The following is a 13,200-nucleotide window of genomic DNA, read 5'->3' on the forward strand; positions in this document are numbered from 1 at the left end:
AAGCATTAAGACAACAGAAAACCCCTAATAACTTTTGATGGCTTTTGCTGCAATGCTAGCATTTTGAGCTGTAGTCACCTACTACAGGTTTATAATCTTACATAAAAGCAAGGAATTCAAACAAAACCACCCTTTGGTGGTAAACTTTGAAGAACGTATGTTAAACTAATAGATTGTCTTATTATTTCAAAAGAAGCCTTTACCCATTCTACACAGATTTGCATGTTCACACTACTATATTTATTCAAAGACAGACTGGAACATTTCTTGCCCTACTTTAACATACTCATCCCTCTCTTCATTTGTCATTAGAGACACAAGCTCTGGATTTTCATTAACTTCACCATATGAATGAGGCTGACCAGCTACCATTAAAATAGGACCTTGTGCTTCCTGTTCTTCCTCCTCTTGTTCAAAGTTGCTGCCTGCTACTTCCATTCCTGCTGCTCTTGAGTGTTTGGCATCACCTTCAGACTCACTAACATCACTGCCTGATTTGGGTGGTTTGCTTTTGACAACAGGAGCCTTGTCTGTGCTAGATGACAGCTTGGGTTCATGGAGCAGAAGAGTCCTGAGGATTTCATTACCAGTGACAGTTTCTTTACCAGTTTCTTCAGAGGCATTTACTGCTAATACACAACACATAGTATCAGAGGTAGCAATAGTTTACAGTTACCACAGGCATTCTGCATAAATTAGTTTCTTCTGCTCTGCATCATCTTTACCCACGCTATAGGATTTTCTTCCAGGTGCAGACATCTCCAAGACTTTTCCACTTTAAAGATTGCCTCTAATGTTACTGCATGGCTACAGCTAAATAATCCAGGAGCTGGTATCTGACCTTTAACTTTACAAATGCTGCCTCAGTCAGGCTAAAGACTGGTATTTATAAGTGGTGATAACCGCTAGTGCAGAATTAAAGTGTAACTCTATATTCTAAACCAAGCTGACTACATTTTTGATAGGGAAGCTATGTTTAAATGCAGTAAGGCTGCCAAATTTCAAGTATTTGCTAAAAACACTTACCGACACTGTTGTTGGCAGTTCTTGTTGCTCCTTCCACAGTGCTCTGCGACATCCAGATAGGTTGCTTCTTAGTTGGTTTTTCTCTTGCTTTCTTCTTGTGCTCAGAGTCTTGGACATCAATAACTAAGTTTTGAGTGTACATATTGCTGTAAGAGGAACGTCTGCTGGCCCATTTCTCAGGTTGGTTGCAGGATTCCAGCGCACTTGAACCCACCTTCTGATCAAAGCTGAATGAAACATCACCCATTTGGGACAGGTTAAATTCAGGCAAAAAACCCTGAGTTCCCATACAAGCAAACAAAACAAGACCAAGAAAAAGCATGTTTTGTCAGCAGAGAAGCTTTAACCAGTGCTATATTTTGAAGCAATTCTCATTCCTTCTTACTTCATCTCAGAGGCAAGTGGTTCTGAACTGATTTTTGCATGGTCTCCTCAGTTATTTGTCTCTGGATGGAGCATGCTGCTAGAGAAACATTACTTTCTCACAGAAAGGGTTATGAATATTAGCTAAAGAAGTCTGGAAAATTAAATACTTTTAAAAGCAGCAAAAATAAAACTATAAATACATAATAATTTAGAATGCCTTAGATATTGCAGGCTTCTTCATTAAGCAGCTGACAAAGCAGAACTGAGTAGAAGGTGGACTGCAATTCAGCATTTCAAAGGTTTTACAACTGAGCAGCTTTCTGGGTGGGGTGGGGGGGGGCTGATCAGAAGTTTGAGGGTTACGATTATACCTTCCTGACAATTCCGGTATTTCCGTTGGCTGCGGTTCCAGCAACTCATATGGCAGAGCAATGTCTTCAGTTTCACGTAGCAGCGCAAAGACAGGTTCCATCTGCTCATTGAATTTCGCGAGCAAGGTTTGAGTGTCACGCGTCAGAACTGCTGAGGCATCTTCCTCTACTTCAGTGTTGCAGTAAGTGCAGTGGAAAGTCTCTGCAACATGATCCATATTGGGAATTCTTGAGTTCATAGGACACAAAAGACCAGCAGTATCTTGTTAAGAAATCCATAACCTGGACTATTAGCAAAACATTTGTTCACATTAACTAGGGAACTCAAGTTATAAAAGCAAGCCTTCTTTTTTGCCTTTTGGAGAGGGACTGATATTCCCTATGAAAGGGAGAAATGGCTGTATTGGAGAAGGAAAAGTTGAGTTGGCTAGACATGGAATATCAGGTAGTAAGATCTAATATTTTTCTTCTCTGTTCTCATCTTAGTTCATCATGTAAGAAAAGACATTTGCTAGCATAAATAGCATCTGTTGTTCAGAGGTCTGAAGTTCAGAAAGACTCATTTAATGTTAAACCCCTGTATTTATGTCTTAACCAAGAAAAAAATTAAAGCATATTCTATTAAAAATATATTGCAAGCCTCTGTGTTTGCAATGTTGGCAAAGTCCTTCCATTTAGAACAAGAGATGATTTTGCTAACTGACGGGACACTCCTTTCACCTTTGACGTTCCAAGCTAGGCATGTAAAGTTCACTCTCTCTGGCTCTGGCATCCTTTGCCAATTCTACAGCCCAGATGTTAACAGCACAGCAGCTGCACTTAAGAGTAATGCATTGTAGTATGATGCCATTTTAACTCACTTTGGAAGAGTACTTTCTGTTGAGTTATTTTGATTTTAGAGAAAAGAAACCCTCAAGCCCTGACGCACTTCTGCTGTGGATGTGTTGTGCTGCCACACGAGAAGCCCAAACTTCCCCACTTCCGGCACAGGGAGCAATGGAATGCCTCTACTTCTGAGCTGCAATACTCTTATCACAGTAGCTGGCTGCAAACAGTTTTCTCCATCTTGTCCAACTCTTTCAGCAGAAGAGCTGAACACACAAATGGATTAACCGATGCATTCAGAACAGAGTCAAGCGAGTACTGTATACTCATTCCTGTATGAGGAGGTGGGGATCACAAGACTTCAGTGAGTAGTCTTAAAACAGGTTAAAAGTCTTGTTCATAGCAAAGCTGAGGCCTGAAATCTGACTCCAAACCCCAGCACATATATTTAAGATTGTTCTTCCTCTTGCTTGGCCTGTTTTATAAGGACAGCTTTCTTCTTATCCTCACCTCCCAGCCTCTCCTGTCCTAGGACCTTTTCCGCTGACAAACAAATATATTCTAAAAACATGCTTTTATTGCAAAGCTCGCATAGGAACCAGCTTTGTGCTATCAGAGTTACTCTTTAAGATGAGAGCGAATAAGCAACATACCTGTAAATACATCAAAGAGCTGATTGACCTCAAGGTCTGTGTAAGTGCTGGAGCAAGATGGACATTTAAAAGAGAACCTGGTAGTTGAATCCCGCTCATCCGCTTCTATTTTCCGGCGCATATGATCCATTTTGTATTTTACCACATCCACCAGCACCTTGTAGTTGATGTAATAGTAATTGTGCCTTGTGCTCTTCCCATTAGGCCCCGTTTCAACTCGCATGCGCAGCTTCACAAACTTGTCTGCCTTGAGCGTGTTGAGGATAGCACGCAGTTGCTTACGTTCATACTTGAGCAGCTGTAACAGGTCATCCTCTTTGATGCAGGGGTAGCGGATCAGTAGATCAAGGGCCAGGGAGTGCTCTGCTCCATAGAAACCACGCACTATGTGTTTGGCCAGGCGCTTTAGGGCTGCCGGGACCCCTGTGATAACATTTTGCTCCTCCATCAGGAGCTGAACCACCGTCAGAAAGAGAAGTGCTGCACAACAAACAGAAGGGAGGTGAGCTATAGTGAGCCTTTCTTAGCACTGACCTGCTCATACAGCAGGTCATTTGCTGTGCTGTGCTTCTATAAGTCTTCATGGAATAGATTGATGTCAAATCCTTAACCTGCAGCTAGGGATGGGGAAGGTATAAAAGATTACTTAATTTTGATGTAAATTATTCATGTCCTCTTGTGTAAAAATCTACAGAAGATATCTAGGAAAACAGGTTACAGAAAGTTCATAATAATTCTCTTTACAGAGGACAGCACACTTATCTTTCATGTTCAGGTCTGCCCAAAGTATCTGTTTTCATTCACAGCCAGCCAGGTAAGAGCTGAAGTTAACATGATGCACCTTCAAAAGTAAAGCTCAGGACACAAGCTAGGTAAGAAATCTTCAGCTTAGCTCATAACAGCATGTGAAATAGATGAGCCTGCATCTCCCTTTGTGGCAAAGCCACAAGAAGTGTTTCAACACCTTTTAGCTTGTACTTTGTGATTTTTCTGCTGGCTGCTGCATGGCAAATCTGGGGCACAGGGTGGTCCATCTTGTCTGGCACTGCCTTCACTCAGCACTGGGTGCCTGGGGCTGTGCCTACTTTTTCCACCACACCAGATCACCAGGGAACATCTGTAGCAGAACATTTTACTCCTCAGTACTTTATCAGTCCAGCTGTCCTAATTGTGCCTTACTTGTAAGAAGTGGAGGGAAAATAAAAGAATTGGTATAGGTTTCAATGAAGCCATGTCCCAGTTTCCTTCTTTGTGGCATGCTAAAGTCCTACGGTGGTGTTTGGTAGCTCAGCCACCAGGCAGGCTGCTCTGCAGAGAACTGTGCCATGTGCGGCCAGGCAGTGCTGGTGTAGCTACAGGACCAGGCAGTGGATGCATTACAGCACACTGCATTGCCAGCACTAGCACCTGCTGCTGAGGGGCAGCTTGCTCAAGCACAGGTAACGCCACACAGAGCTTCCAGTTGCCCTTCATCACAAATCCTAGGTAAAAACCCAGACCTGTTCACAGTAGCCTGGTAGTCGAGCCATAATAGAATTTACATCTCACAGGAGCAGCCTTTTGGATAACCAAAGCCAAATATAAACCTGCTGGTCTGAGGCTGGAAACCCTGAAAGCAATAGCACCACACTGACCTAATTTCTTCTCACAGGAAGAGTGGGGAAACTGGAATAGGCTGCCCAGACTGGACAAGAGCCTGAGCAGCCTGACCTTGCTTTGAGATCAGCTGTGCCATGAGCAAGGTTTGGACCAGATGGTTTCCAGGTCCTGTCTAACCTAAATACTTCTGTTCCAAGTGAGGTAAATTTAAGCATGGTAAGAAGAGAAGCTTTGGGAATGTCAGTCAGTTCCTTGACAGTCCTCCTCAGACTGCATTTTTGTGCTTTTTCCACAAGAGCCTGGAGAAAGAAGCTTTTTTTTTTTATTATTGTTGCTTTCATAGTTCTACTCTTTCACTTCTCCTTTGCCCTCATCTTCAAAAGAGGCTCAACTACAGTGCACCTGACTGTCATGTTGAGATGGGCAGGATAACTCATCGCAAGACAAACAATATTCCCCTCCACAGGCAGGAAAGTTTGGGACCTGCAGCTTGTATTCAACCAAGCCTCCCAGAAGCTAAACCCTGTTCTTGCTGCCAGCCAAGTCCTCGTGGAGGTTTGACAGGCGTATGGATGTGTCTGTGGTGGGACAGGGACATACTCTAGTCCAGAATCAGGAGCTCCATCTGCTGAGCAGAGGCTAGATGCTTAATAAAATCATTTTGACTGCAGTCCCACCTCCACCTCTTTCCCTGATGGATGAGCTACCTCAGGTTGCCAGGGCATTTTCTGCTGGATAAAACCATAAGCAGACCTGTTGGATAACAGGCCAGTGGGCACAGTGGCTAGCCCTGAGCCACTCAACCATGTTCATGCCTCAGCTGCACTTGGCAGGCAATTTTCCTTTCACCATCCACAGCAAGGACTCTTTGCTCTTGGAGTTCAGTAGGCTTTCCTTTGCAGTCAGGATAAGGGTATGCATATATATATATATATATATATATATGTATACATACATATATATGATATTGAGAATAGCCAAGAAGCTTCAGACTGCAGAGAAGCTACCGGTGTGTGGGATAGCTTAAGTTTACTGCTCTTGACCCAGGGCTATGGTCTGGTTTCCCACATCTATCCAGTGCTTTAACCTCAGGGGCACTTGAGCACAAACTCCAAGATATCTGGAGCACAGACAAACATCAGACTTCTTCCACTGAAAAGTGGGCTAACTTGCAGTAAAGACACCTCCCTTCTTCCTCTTTCTGGCCTCACATGTGGAATGCTTCTGTGCCACAGCTTATACTCAGCAGGAAGGACAGGCGGTCAGCGTCCTCAGCCAGCCTCCATTCCAGAGATCAGGAGCACAGCTGTGAGTCTCAGGCTCTAGAGAGCCCTGAGCCTTGATCACCAAGGAGCACTAAATTGCAGCCCCAGCACCTGAGTCAGGTACAGTACTAGTCACATGCATTCGTCTGGGCTAAGATCTCAGAAAGGGCCAACGTGCCCCCTGCCTGGATTCATTTTATATGAACACCAGTGTGAGTGTGGGAACAATTAAAAGAACAAATCCACTTCTGCGTCTAGCCCTTGGCTAATGGGGGCAGAACCCTGACACTGAAAAGACTTGTATTACAAGCAGGTCTCATGACTGTTTTTCTTACCCCAAGCCAAATAGAGACTGAAATCATTTCAAAGGGAGTGTGATAAGTAGATAACATCATTAAGGAAGAAGTAGGACCTGAACTGTAAGTTTGAGGTTTGCTGACCTATCAGTTCTCTGGATGACTCCTTATCCCAGACTTGCATTGCATATTTGCATCTCTAAAGCAAGCAGTGCTCTGAAGAGCTGGGAAGTCTGGACTGCACTTAAGTGCTTCCGAGTGCCTTGATGTTAAAAGCTCTTCAGGTCCAGGGTCCTACAACCATGTAAACTATTCAAGGAAGGGGAAAAAAAACAGCTCACCCACACAGCAGAACTCTCCATACATAGACACACAGTGTAAATATGAGTATATCCTGGGAAATAAATGAAAAGCTTTTTCCAAGAACTAATCTATAGAACCCACTGTACATTTGCAGTGGGAATCTAGATATGCCTTTGGTTCAATGTAAAAGGCAATCACTTTCTTTTACAAAGATAGCTAAGTTTGGCCTGAATAAAGAGCATTCATGGAAAATACAAAGCCCTCCACAAATGTTCCTTTAAGCTACACAAAACCACAACCTGTTGTTTGTGGTTTTTTTTTTTAGCAAAAAACACATAAAATCAATGTGGGGGAAGCTTTCTCTGCAGTGCTTTGGTTATTTCAAGTTCTATTTCTCCAGTCCATTTTAAAAAACTCATCTTCTAATTACCAAAACTGAAGTCTTCCAATTCAGGAAAACTTGATTTTGAAAAGCTGCTGTGTAGTTTCCAGCTCACAGGTAGCAGTTCTCCTTTAAAAGCACCTAGAGATGACCCTCACCAAGGAAGGGAGGGGGAAGAGGAGTAGGTCCCTACAGAGAGAGAAGGGCTTTAAACTGGAATCTGCTCTGTAGGTGAGCCACAGTCTGCATTAAGGAGACAGGTATTTTGCTGCTCATGTAGAATAGTGTTTCCAGCCGATAGCATATCTGGATAAGGTACCTCAGAAGTCACAGTCTAGCTTCTGCCTTTAGATACTTTTAAAGTATTTACTTATATGAGTCTCGGAGGGGCTACCTTCTTACTACATTGATTAGTTGTAAGATTATTCAGTTACTTAGATGCTTGAGAGGCCCTTCTGCTTATTAGTTAATATAGAGCCATTATAATCTGAATAGAATCACAGAATGGTTTGGGTTGGAAGGGACCTGAAAGCTCATCCAGTTCCAATCCCCTGCCCCCCCCTCCACCTCACACTAGACCAAGTTGTTCAAAGTCCCATCCCAACCTGGCCTTGAACACTGCCAGGGACAGGGGAGCCACAGCTTCTCAGGGCAACCTGTGCCAGTGTCATCAAGGAGAGATGAATGCAATGTTTTGTCTTTCCCACATACAGGATCTACCTTTTGCTTTGGGAAACCTACACAGAGGTTGGCAGGCAACAACCAAAAGCAGAATTTCAAATTAAGAGGGCATCATATAGAGCAAGTTCTGCAAGGTTCCTTCAGAGCCAGTTGCTTCATTAACATTTCACTCGAGCTGCCTGAGAAAGCAAAGTACCCATCTCACCCTTCAGAAGGCACTAAACCAGAAAGATTTAGTAAAACAATCTCCCATCACACTTCATATAACCATACCCTTTGCAGATAGGTTAAAAACCTCATCATTACCTCTCTTGAATAGGCAGGAGACTTCAGACTGATGCTGTAGAATTGCTCCTTTACTAAGAGGGCAAAGGAGCTTCAAAACAAGCTTAAGTGTTTCCCAGCCTTTTCCTAGACCTATCTGTGATAAGCCCTAATTATCACCCAGCTGGAGCAAGAGAGTCCCCAAATCACATTTCATTAGCAACTGAATGAATTCAGCCTTGCATGCATTGTGTCGTGATAAAGTCATAAATCTATTGCTCAATGAAATCCACCTACAACAGGGAAGGACTGCAAATGTAAGTAACTGCAATCTTTGATTAGTGTTTTCATTAGCATGACTTTAGAAGACTAAAAGTGACATAACCATTAGCTCTTCTTTTGTTGTTGCAAACCAAGTATTCATTACAGGTATTTTATATAACCCGTGTTCAGAAGCTTTCATAAGCAAACCTGGGAAGTTGAATATCTTACAAAGAAAAAAGCTGGAATTTATACATTTATTGGGTTTGTATTTTTACTTACTAATCTTTTCAGGTGTCTTATATTTTCAAAAGAAAACAAAAAGCAATTTTTCACTGCATTTCTCCAGAAGATTAAGTTATAGATACTATTATTTCCTTCTGTGGGCTAGACATCTGAGTTTAAAAACGATGTTGAAATACAGTTGCCAGACACTGTATTGTCCAGGGTTAAAATGCTGAATTCTATTGGGATTACGATCATCATAGTCCATCTCAAGTCTGTATCTTTTATGTGTGCACAGTAAAGGCTAATATTTTGTAGTTATGTGGCTTAGGTCTTCATGATATGAGTCACAGTGTGCAATGTGCTTTTGTTACTGATGTTTATTGCTGGAACTGCAACTCTCCAACTTACCTGAGTCAATGGGGAGCCCTCAAAGTGCGGGTGCTTCTCTGCATAGGATGGGCTGTGGGGCTGGCACCTGTGAACATCAATCACTACAGAAGGTGGTGCCACTGAGAAATAGTCAATACCAGAAAAAAATCTTCATAGTTTAGCAGCAAAGGTTTGATACCACAGTTCAGAAACTGCAGGAACAGGTGACTATAAGAAAGATCCCCGAGATGAGCTCTGCTCTTGCTTGTGATTTATAGCAGCAGGGGTCAGTTTCATGCCTTATGCTGGGAAAGACCCTTTACTGATCTTTCTTTGTTCCATCAAGTAAGAAATTATTTAGTGGATGCCCACAGCTGAGGAATGTAATTGGCATGAACCTTCAACTGCAAACTGAAAATGCCTCCTGAGGTAAAATGAAGCAGATGCACCTCATTCCATGTAGTGGTTATTGAGTGTGCCACTTTCTTGTCACGTTACACTAGACAACGCAAAGGAGCAAGACTGCTTGCTGGTACCTGTACAGTTCAGTCCGTGGAAAACATTTACAATGAGCAATACCCGTGGGTTTTAACAGGGCAAATGCCATGCAACCTCAGTGCTGCTACTCATGTGACAGTCCTCAGCCTGCGTGTGGAGGTGTGGAACCGGATCACAAGAAAACAGCTTTCTAAATTAAGGATCATGATAGTCTGGCTGATAACACTGTTTCAGAAACAGGAAATCCCAGCGGCCTGTGCCAGCTGCGCCTGACACCATGGGGGCTGCTCACCGAGGGCAGGTAACCTCCACATAGCAGGGGTAAGCCTCCATGTAGCAAAGGTGCTGCTCAGCCAAGCGTCTGCCTGTTTGGCGGCTGGGAGGGAACTCCACGTATGCTCATGCTGTGCTCATGCAGCACTCTGAGCAGCAGTGAAAATGACAAGCCAAAACCAACCCCAATAAAAATACAGAGTGGTTTGAGCAGGCATTTGTGGCTGTGGCACTGAGGGACGTGGGAAGCAGGGTTTGTGCTGGTGTGTTATTGTGATGTTGCGCAACAGAGACATCACTGAAAGCGGGAGGTTGACATGGGGATAGGCAGTCGCCTGGCTTCACTTCAAACCCGTTTGGTGCTGGGGTGTTTATCTCTGCTGCTGTGTGCACACACTGCACTGGCAGGCTGTTTGGTGAAAAGGAGGCTGATAATCAACTGAGCAGTCTCAGGTGGGAGAAACAAATAGAGTCTGATCAGAGGGAAAATTAGTGGGTTGCTGCTCTGGGGGACAAAGGTATGATCAGGATCCTCACAGAGCAAATGTGGTTCATTTCACCTGCTGGCAGAGCAGAGGCAGCTATAGATGGCCTGGTGGGAGGCTGTGACCTGCACCTTGTGTAAATAGGAGCTGTTCTAAGTTGCTTTATTGTCCTCTCCAGGCCAAATGGCTGCTGCTCTCCCTCTCACCAGACAGGCATGTGGAAGCTGTGTTCTGGTGTATCTTAATTTCTCCATCCCAATTGATACCCTGCCCGCAGTTGAAAAAATAAAACCTCTAGCTGTCTAGCTTATATGTTCAAGCACTGCAAAATAACCATCAGGAGTACAGCAAGCACCTGCAGGTAGCCTGCTAACCCTGTCCACACAGTACTCTTCATCATACAGTCATCTCTCTTCTTTTTGCCTGTGCTGGCCGTTTCTCAAAGTCTCTGTCTCAGTGCGTTGCCCTGAGATCTGTTAGTGTTATGAACCATCCAAGGCTTGCATTGAGATGGTTCAGTTTCTTTGCAGTTTTCCTATGGTGCTCTCCCTGTGTTATTAATTCCATGATTCCTGAAGGCTTGCTGCTATTGGACTAAATCAACTTTGTTTGAGGGCTTTAGGCCTCTCTTTGTATTAGTTTATGTCACAATCTTTCTGATAGATAGGGGATATCATGCCTGTATTACATATGGGCCTCAGAGGTACAGAATTTGAAACCAAGATGCCTGGAGGACTTTTGAGAGCCTGAACTGAGATGTAAAGAACTGGGACACATTGTAGAGCACTTTATCTGATTGCAGCATAGCTCCCTCTGTCTCGATGGTTGCTATGATCAGTACTTCCAAGTGCAACCACAGGTATCACAGACTGGTATTGGCCAAAACCCACAACTTACTGGGTTGCCTGTGTAGCACCTGGCAGAGATGGGTGAGGATTCAGTTGTCCCAGTAGGTACTTAGGCCTGCCCGGTCTGCAGCACCTTTCTCTTGCAAGGCCTTATTTACTGTCTTAAGAGCTGGAACAAAGCAGAAGCCTTTCTCCTTTATTATGCCATCATCATTAATCACAGGAACAGAGCCTGTCCTGTGCAGCGAGTGAAACAAGGCATCTTTGTAAGAGGAATTTTGGGATCATACAAAGAGACTGTGTCCCATCCAAAAAGGAAGGGGGATGAGTAGCTGCTATGCTTGCTGGCTTCTGGATGCTTTACAGCCTCCAGCTGTATATCTTGCTTTTAAATCGGAAGAGTGGTTGCCTGGGATAACATGTATGTTTTAACTTCAGTATTCTTTCCTCAGAGAATCTGCTTAGATCTACTATCTCTCAGCATGATTTGACAAACTATAGTAACAGCAGTTGCTGCAGGTGGGGAGGCACATTTAGGTTGGGCTTTCATATGACAGCAAAGGAATGCTTAGTTTAGGGAGCAGTGGGGTCAGTAGAGGAGTGTACTCTTGTTTTCCCTTCTCCATCCAATCACTCCTGTTTCTTTTCCCCACTTGGCTCATGCAGAAAGCATACCTTCTGCAGCTGAACGGGGCTATCTTGGCAGAACAGTTTCCAGCTCTCAGGGGATGGTGCATGTACACCACTTGCAGGAATGCAGATGCAGCATTTTGGAAACTAAGTTGGCGCAAATAATATGTAACTACTCAAAGGTTTAAACAGTGGTGTAATTCAAATGGTTGGTGTGGCCTGAGAAAAGGCTGTGTTTGATACAAACAGCCGCAGGTACCTGAATTAAAGTTCCACTTTGAAAAGAAGATGGCAATTCAGCCCTTTGCTACAACTCAGTGCTTGTGATCTATCTTTATTACTACAGACAAAATAAGTATTTTTGTTTGGTAATGAGATGAACTACTTTCATTGAAATTTTATGAGGGAAAAGCCTAAGGATTAACTTTTTTTCCACACTGGGTGTCTTCCTTATAGAGAAGGCTTAGCCAGATTGAAAGAAACACAAGACTATTAGTGAAAAACCCTAAGCAAGCCTTATGTCCGGAGTTACCTTAAACATAGAATGCCCAACAGAGGCAGCCTCACTACTGGGATTCTTCTATTGCTCATCCGTCACCCTTGAGCTAGGAGAACAAACTTTGCAAAACAAATTACACTGAGAGGGATTGTCCCATATACAATTAATATAATTCAGAGCTGATCCACTGTGGATCAGAAAATGTCCCAAGTACAGCACTTCTCAGTATGTAAACAGACTAACTCCTTTATAATTACTGTCCTCTCCTCTAAGTAACAGTATGGGAGCAGACTTAGCTACAAGAGGCCTTTAAAATCTTTGATACTGCCAAGTTACGATGCTCTGAAAAACTGGTAGGCAGACCAAGAGAGAACAGCTGCTTGGCGTGCTTGCTTCTTGATCACAGTATTTGGCCAATTGGTATGCTGTGTTTCCAGACTCCTTTAACAAAGGCAGCTGCTTATAAAATGCATAAATACCTGGAGTTTTCTTCCCAAGGCAAATTGTGGTTTCTGCCACTGCTTTGACTTAGCATTACTCTTTGTGGCTCATCTTGTTCTTCTGGTGCAAAGGATGAAAGGTTTTGCTGCTGGAGAGCTTGTGTGTGCCTTTCTCACCAATGCTTCTGGTCCTCCCAAAGCAGAAGAGTCCCTCTAATGATCTGTGGCATAAGCAGGACATTTCCCTATTGCTGTCACCAAGGTGAAATCCAGGTTTTTGAGCTTTCTGTTTGCGTTGCTTTCCTTCTTTCTCTTTACACCTGAAGCCCAAAGGGGTGGCTGCACGAAGGTGGGACAGGTGTTTGTGCTGGGAGTATTTTGTTATCTGTGGCACCTGCCTAAAGCTCTCAGCTGCTCCATCTCATTCACTCTCCATCATGCCTCCATGCATGCTCCAGCTCAAGTCTTCTATTTACTCCTGCTGCTTTTCCTGCAGGTCCTTTCAGCACATCTGCTCTGGAGCCTGGCTTCTAAGCAAAGTCTTAACTGATAGCTGACTCTAATGCAAAGTCACTTGCATGTGTGTGCCATAACTACTGCTTGACTTTAATGGAATCCAATTCTTTTCCTGGATTCTC

At 43.6% G+C, this 13,200-nt stretch overlaps 1 protein-coding gene across 2 annotated transcripts; it reads right to left on the reverse strand.

Annotated features, from left to right (window-relative positions):
• Window positions 1–217: 217 nt before the first annotated feature.
• LOC133279578 (general transcription factor IIE subunit 1-like) lies at window positions 218–8,187 on the reverse strand. 2 transcript variants are annotated; one of them, XM_061473440.1, is made up of 5 exons: window positions 8,074–8,187; window positions 3,242–3,721; window positions 1,764–1,965; window positions 1,027–1,253; window positions 218–626 (listed from the first exon to the last, which is right to left on the reverse strand). In XM_061473440.1, the coding sequence occupies exons 2-5, from the start codon at window positions 3,687–3,689 to the stop codon at window positions 241–243; spliced, it is 1,263 nt and encodes a 420-aa protein (XP_061329424.1). In that variant the 5' UTR covers window positions 3,690–3,721; window positions 8,074–8,187; the 3' UTR covers window positions 218–240. The 2 variants fall into 2 exon arrangements, with proteins under 2 accessions (XP_061329424.1, XP_061329417.1); XM_061473433.1 differs by having other exon boundaries at window positions 218–629.
• Window positions 8,188–13,200: the final 5,013 nt, after the last annotated feature.

Source organism: Pezoporus flaviventris, unplaced genomic scaffold (genome assembly GCF_033815535.1).
Source record: "Pezoporus flaviventris isolate CSIRO_AGI_PZ_B2104156 unplaced genomic scaffold, CSIRO_AGI_Pfla_v1 ptg000002l, whole genome shotgun sequence".
NCBI classification, from domain to species: domain Eukaryota; kingdom Metazoa; phylum Chordata; class Aves; order Psittaciformes; family Psittacidae; genus Pezoporus; species Pezoporus flaviventris.

Bases quoted from the DNA above. Each gene is read 5' to 3' on its own strand.
- LOC133279578 (XM_061473433.1), bottom strand. From the start codon at position 3,689: ATGGAGGAGCAAAATGTTATCACAGGGGTCCCGGCAGCCCTAAAGCGC. The intron at 1,254-1,763 runs GTATAATCGTAA...TGTTTCATTCAG, and splicing joins ATACCGGAATTGTCAGGAAG to CTTTGATCAGAAGGTGGGTT. The intron at 630-1,026 runs GTAAGTGTTTTT...GTTGTGTATTAG, and splicing joins AACTGCCAACAACAGTGTCG to CAGTAAATGCCTCTGAAGAA.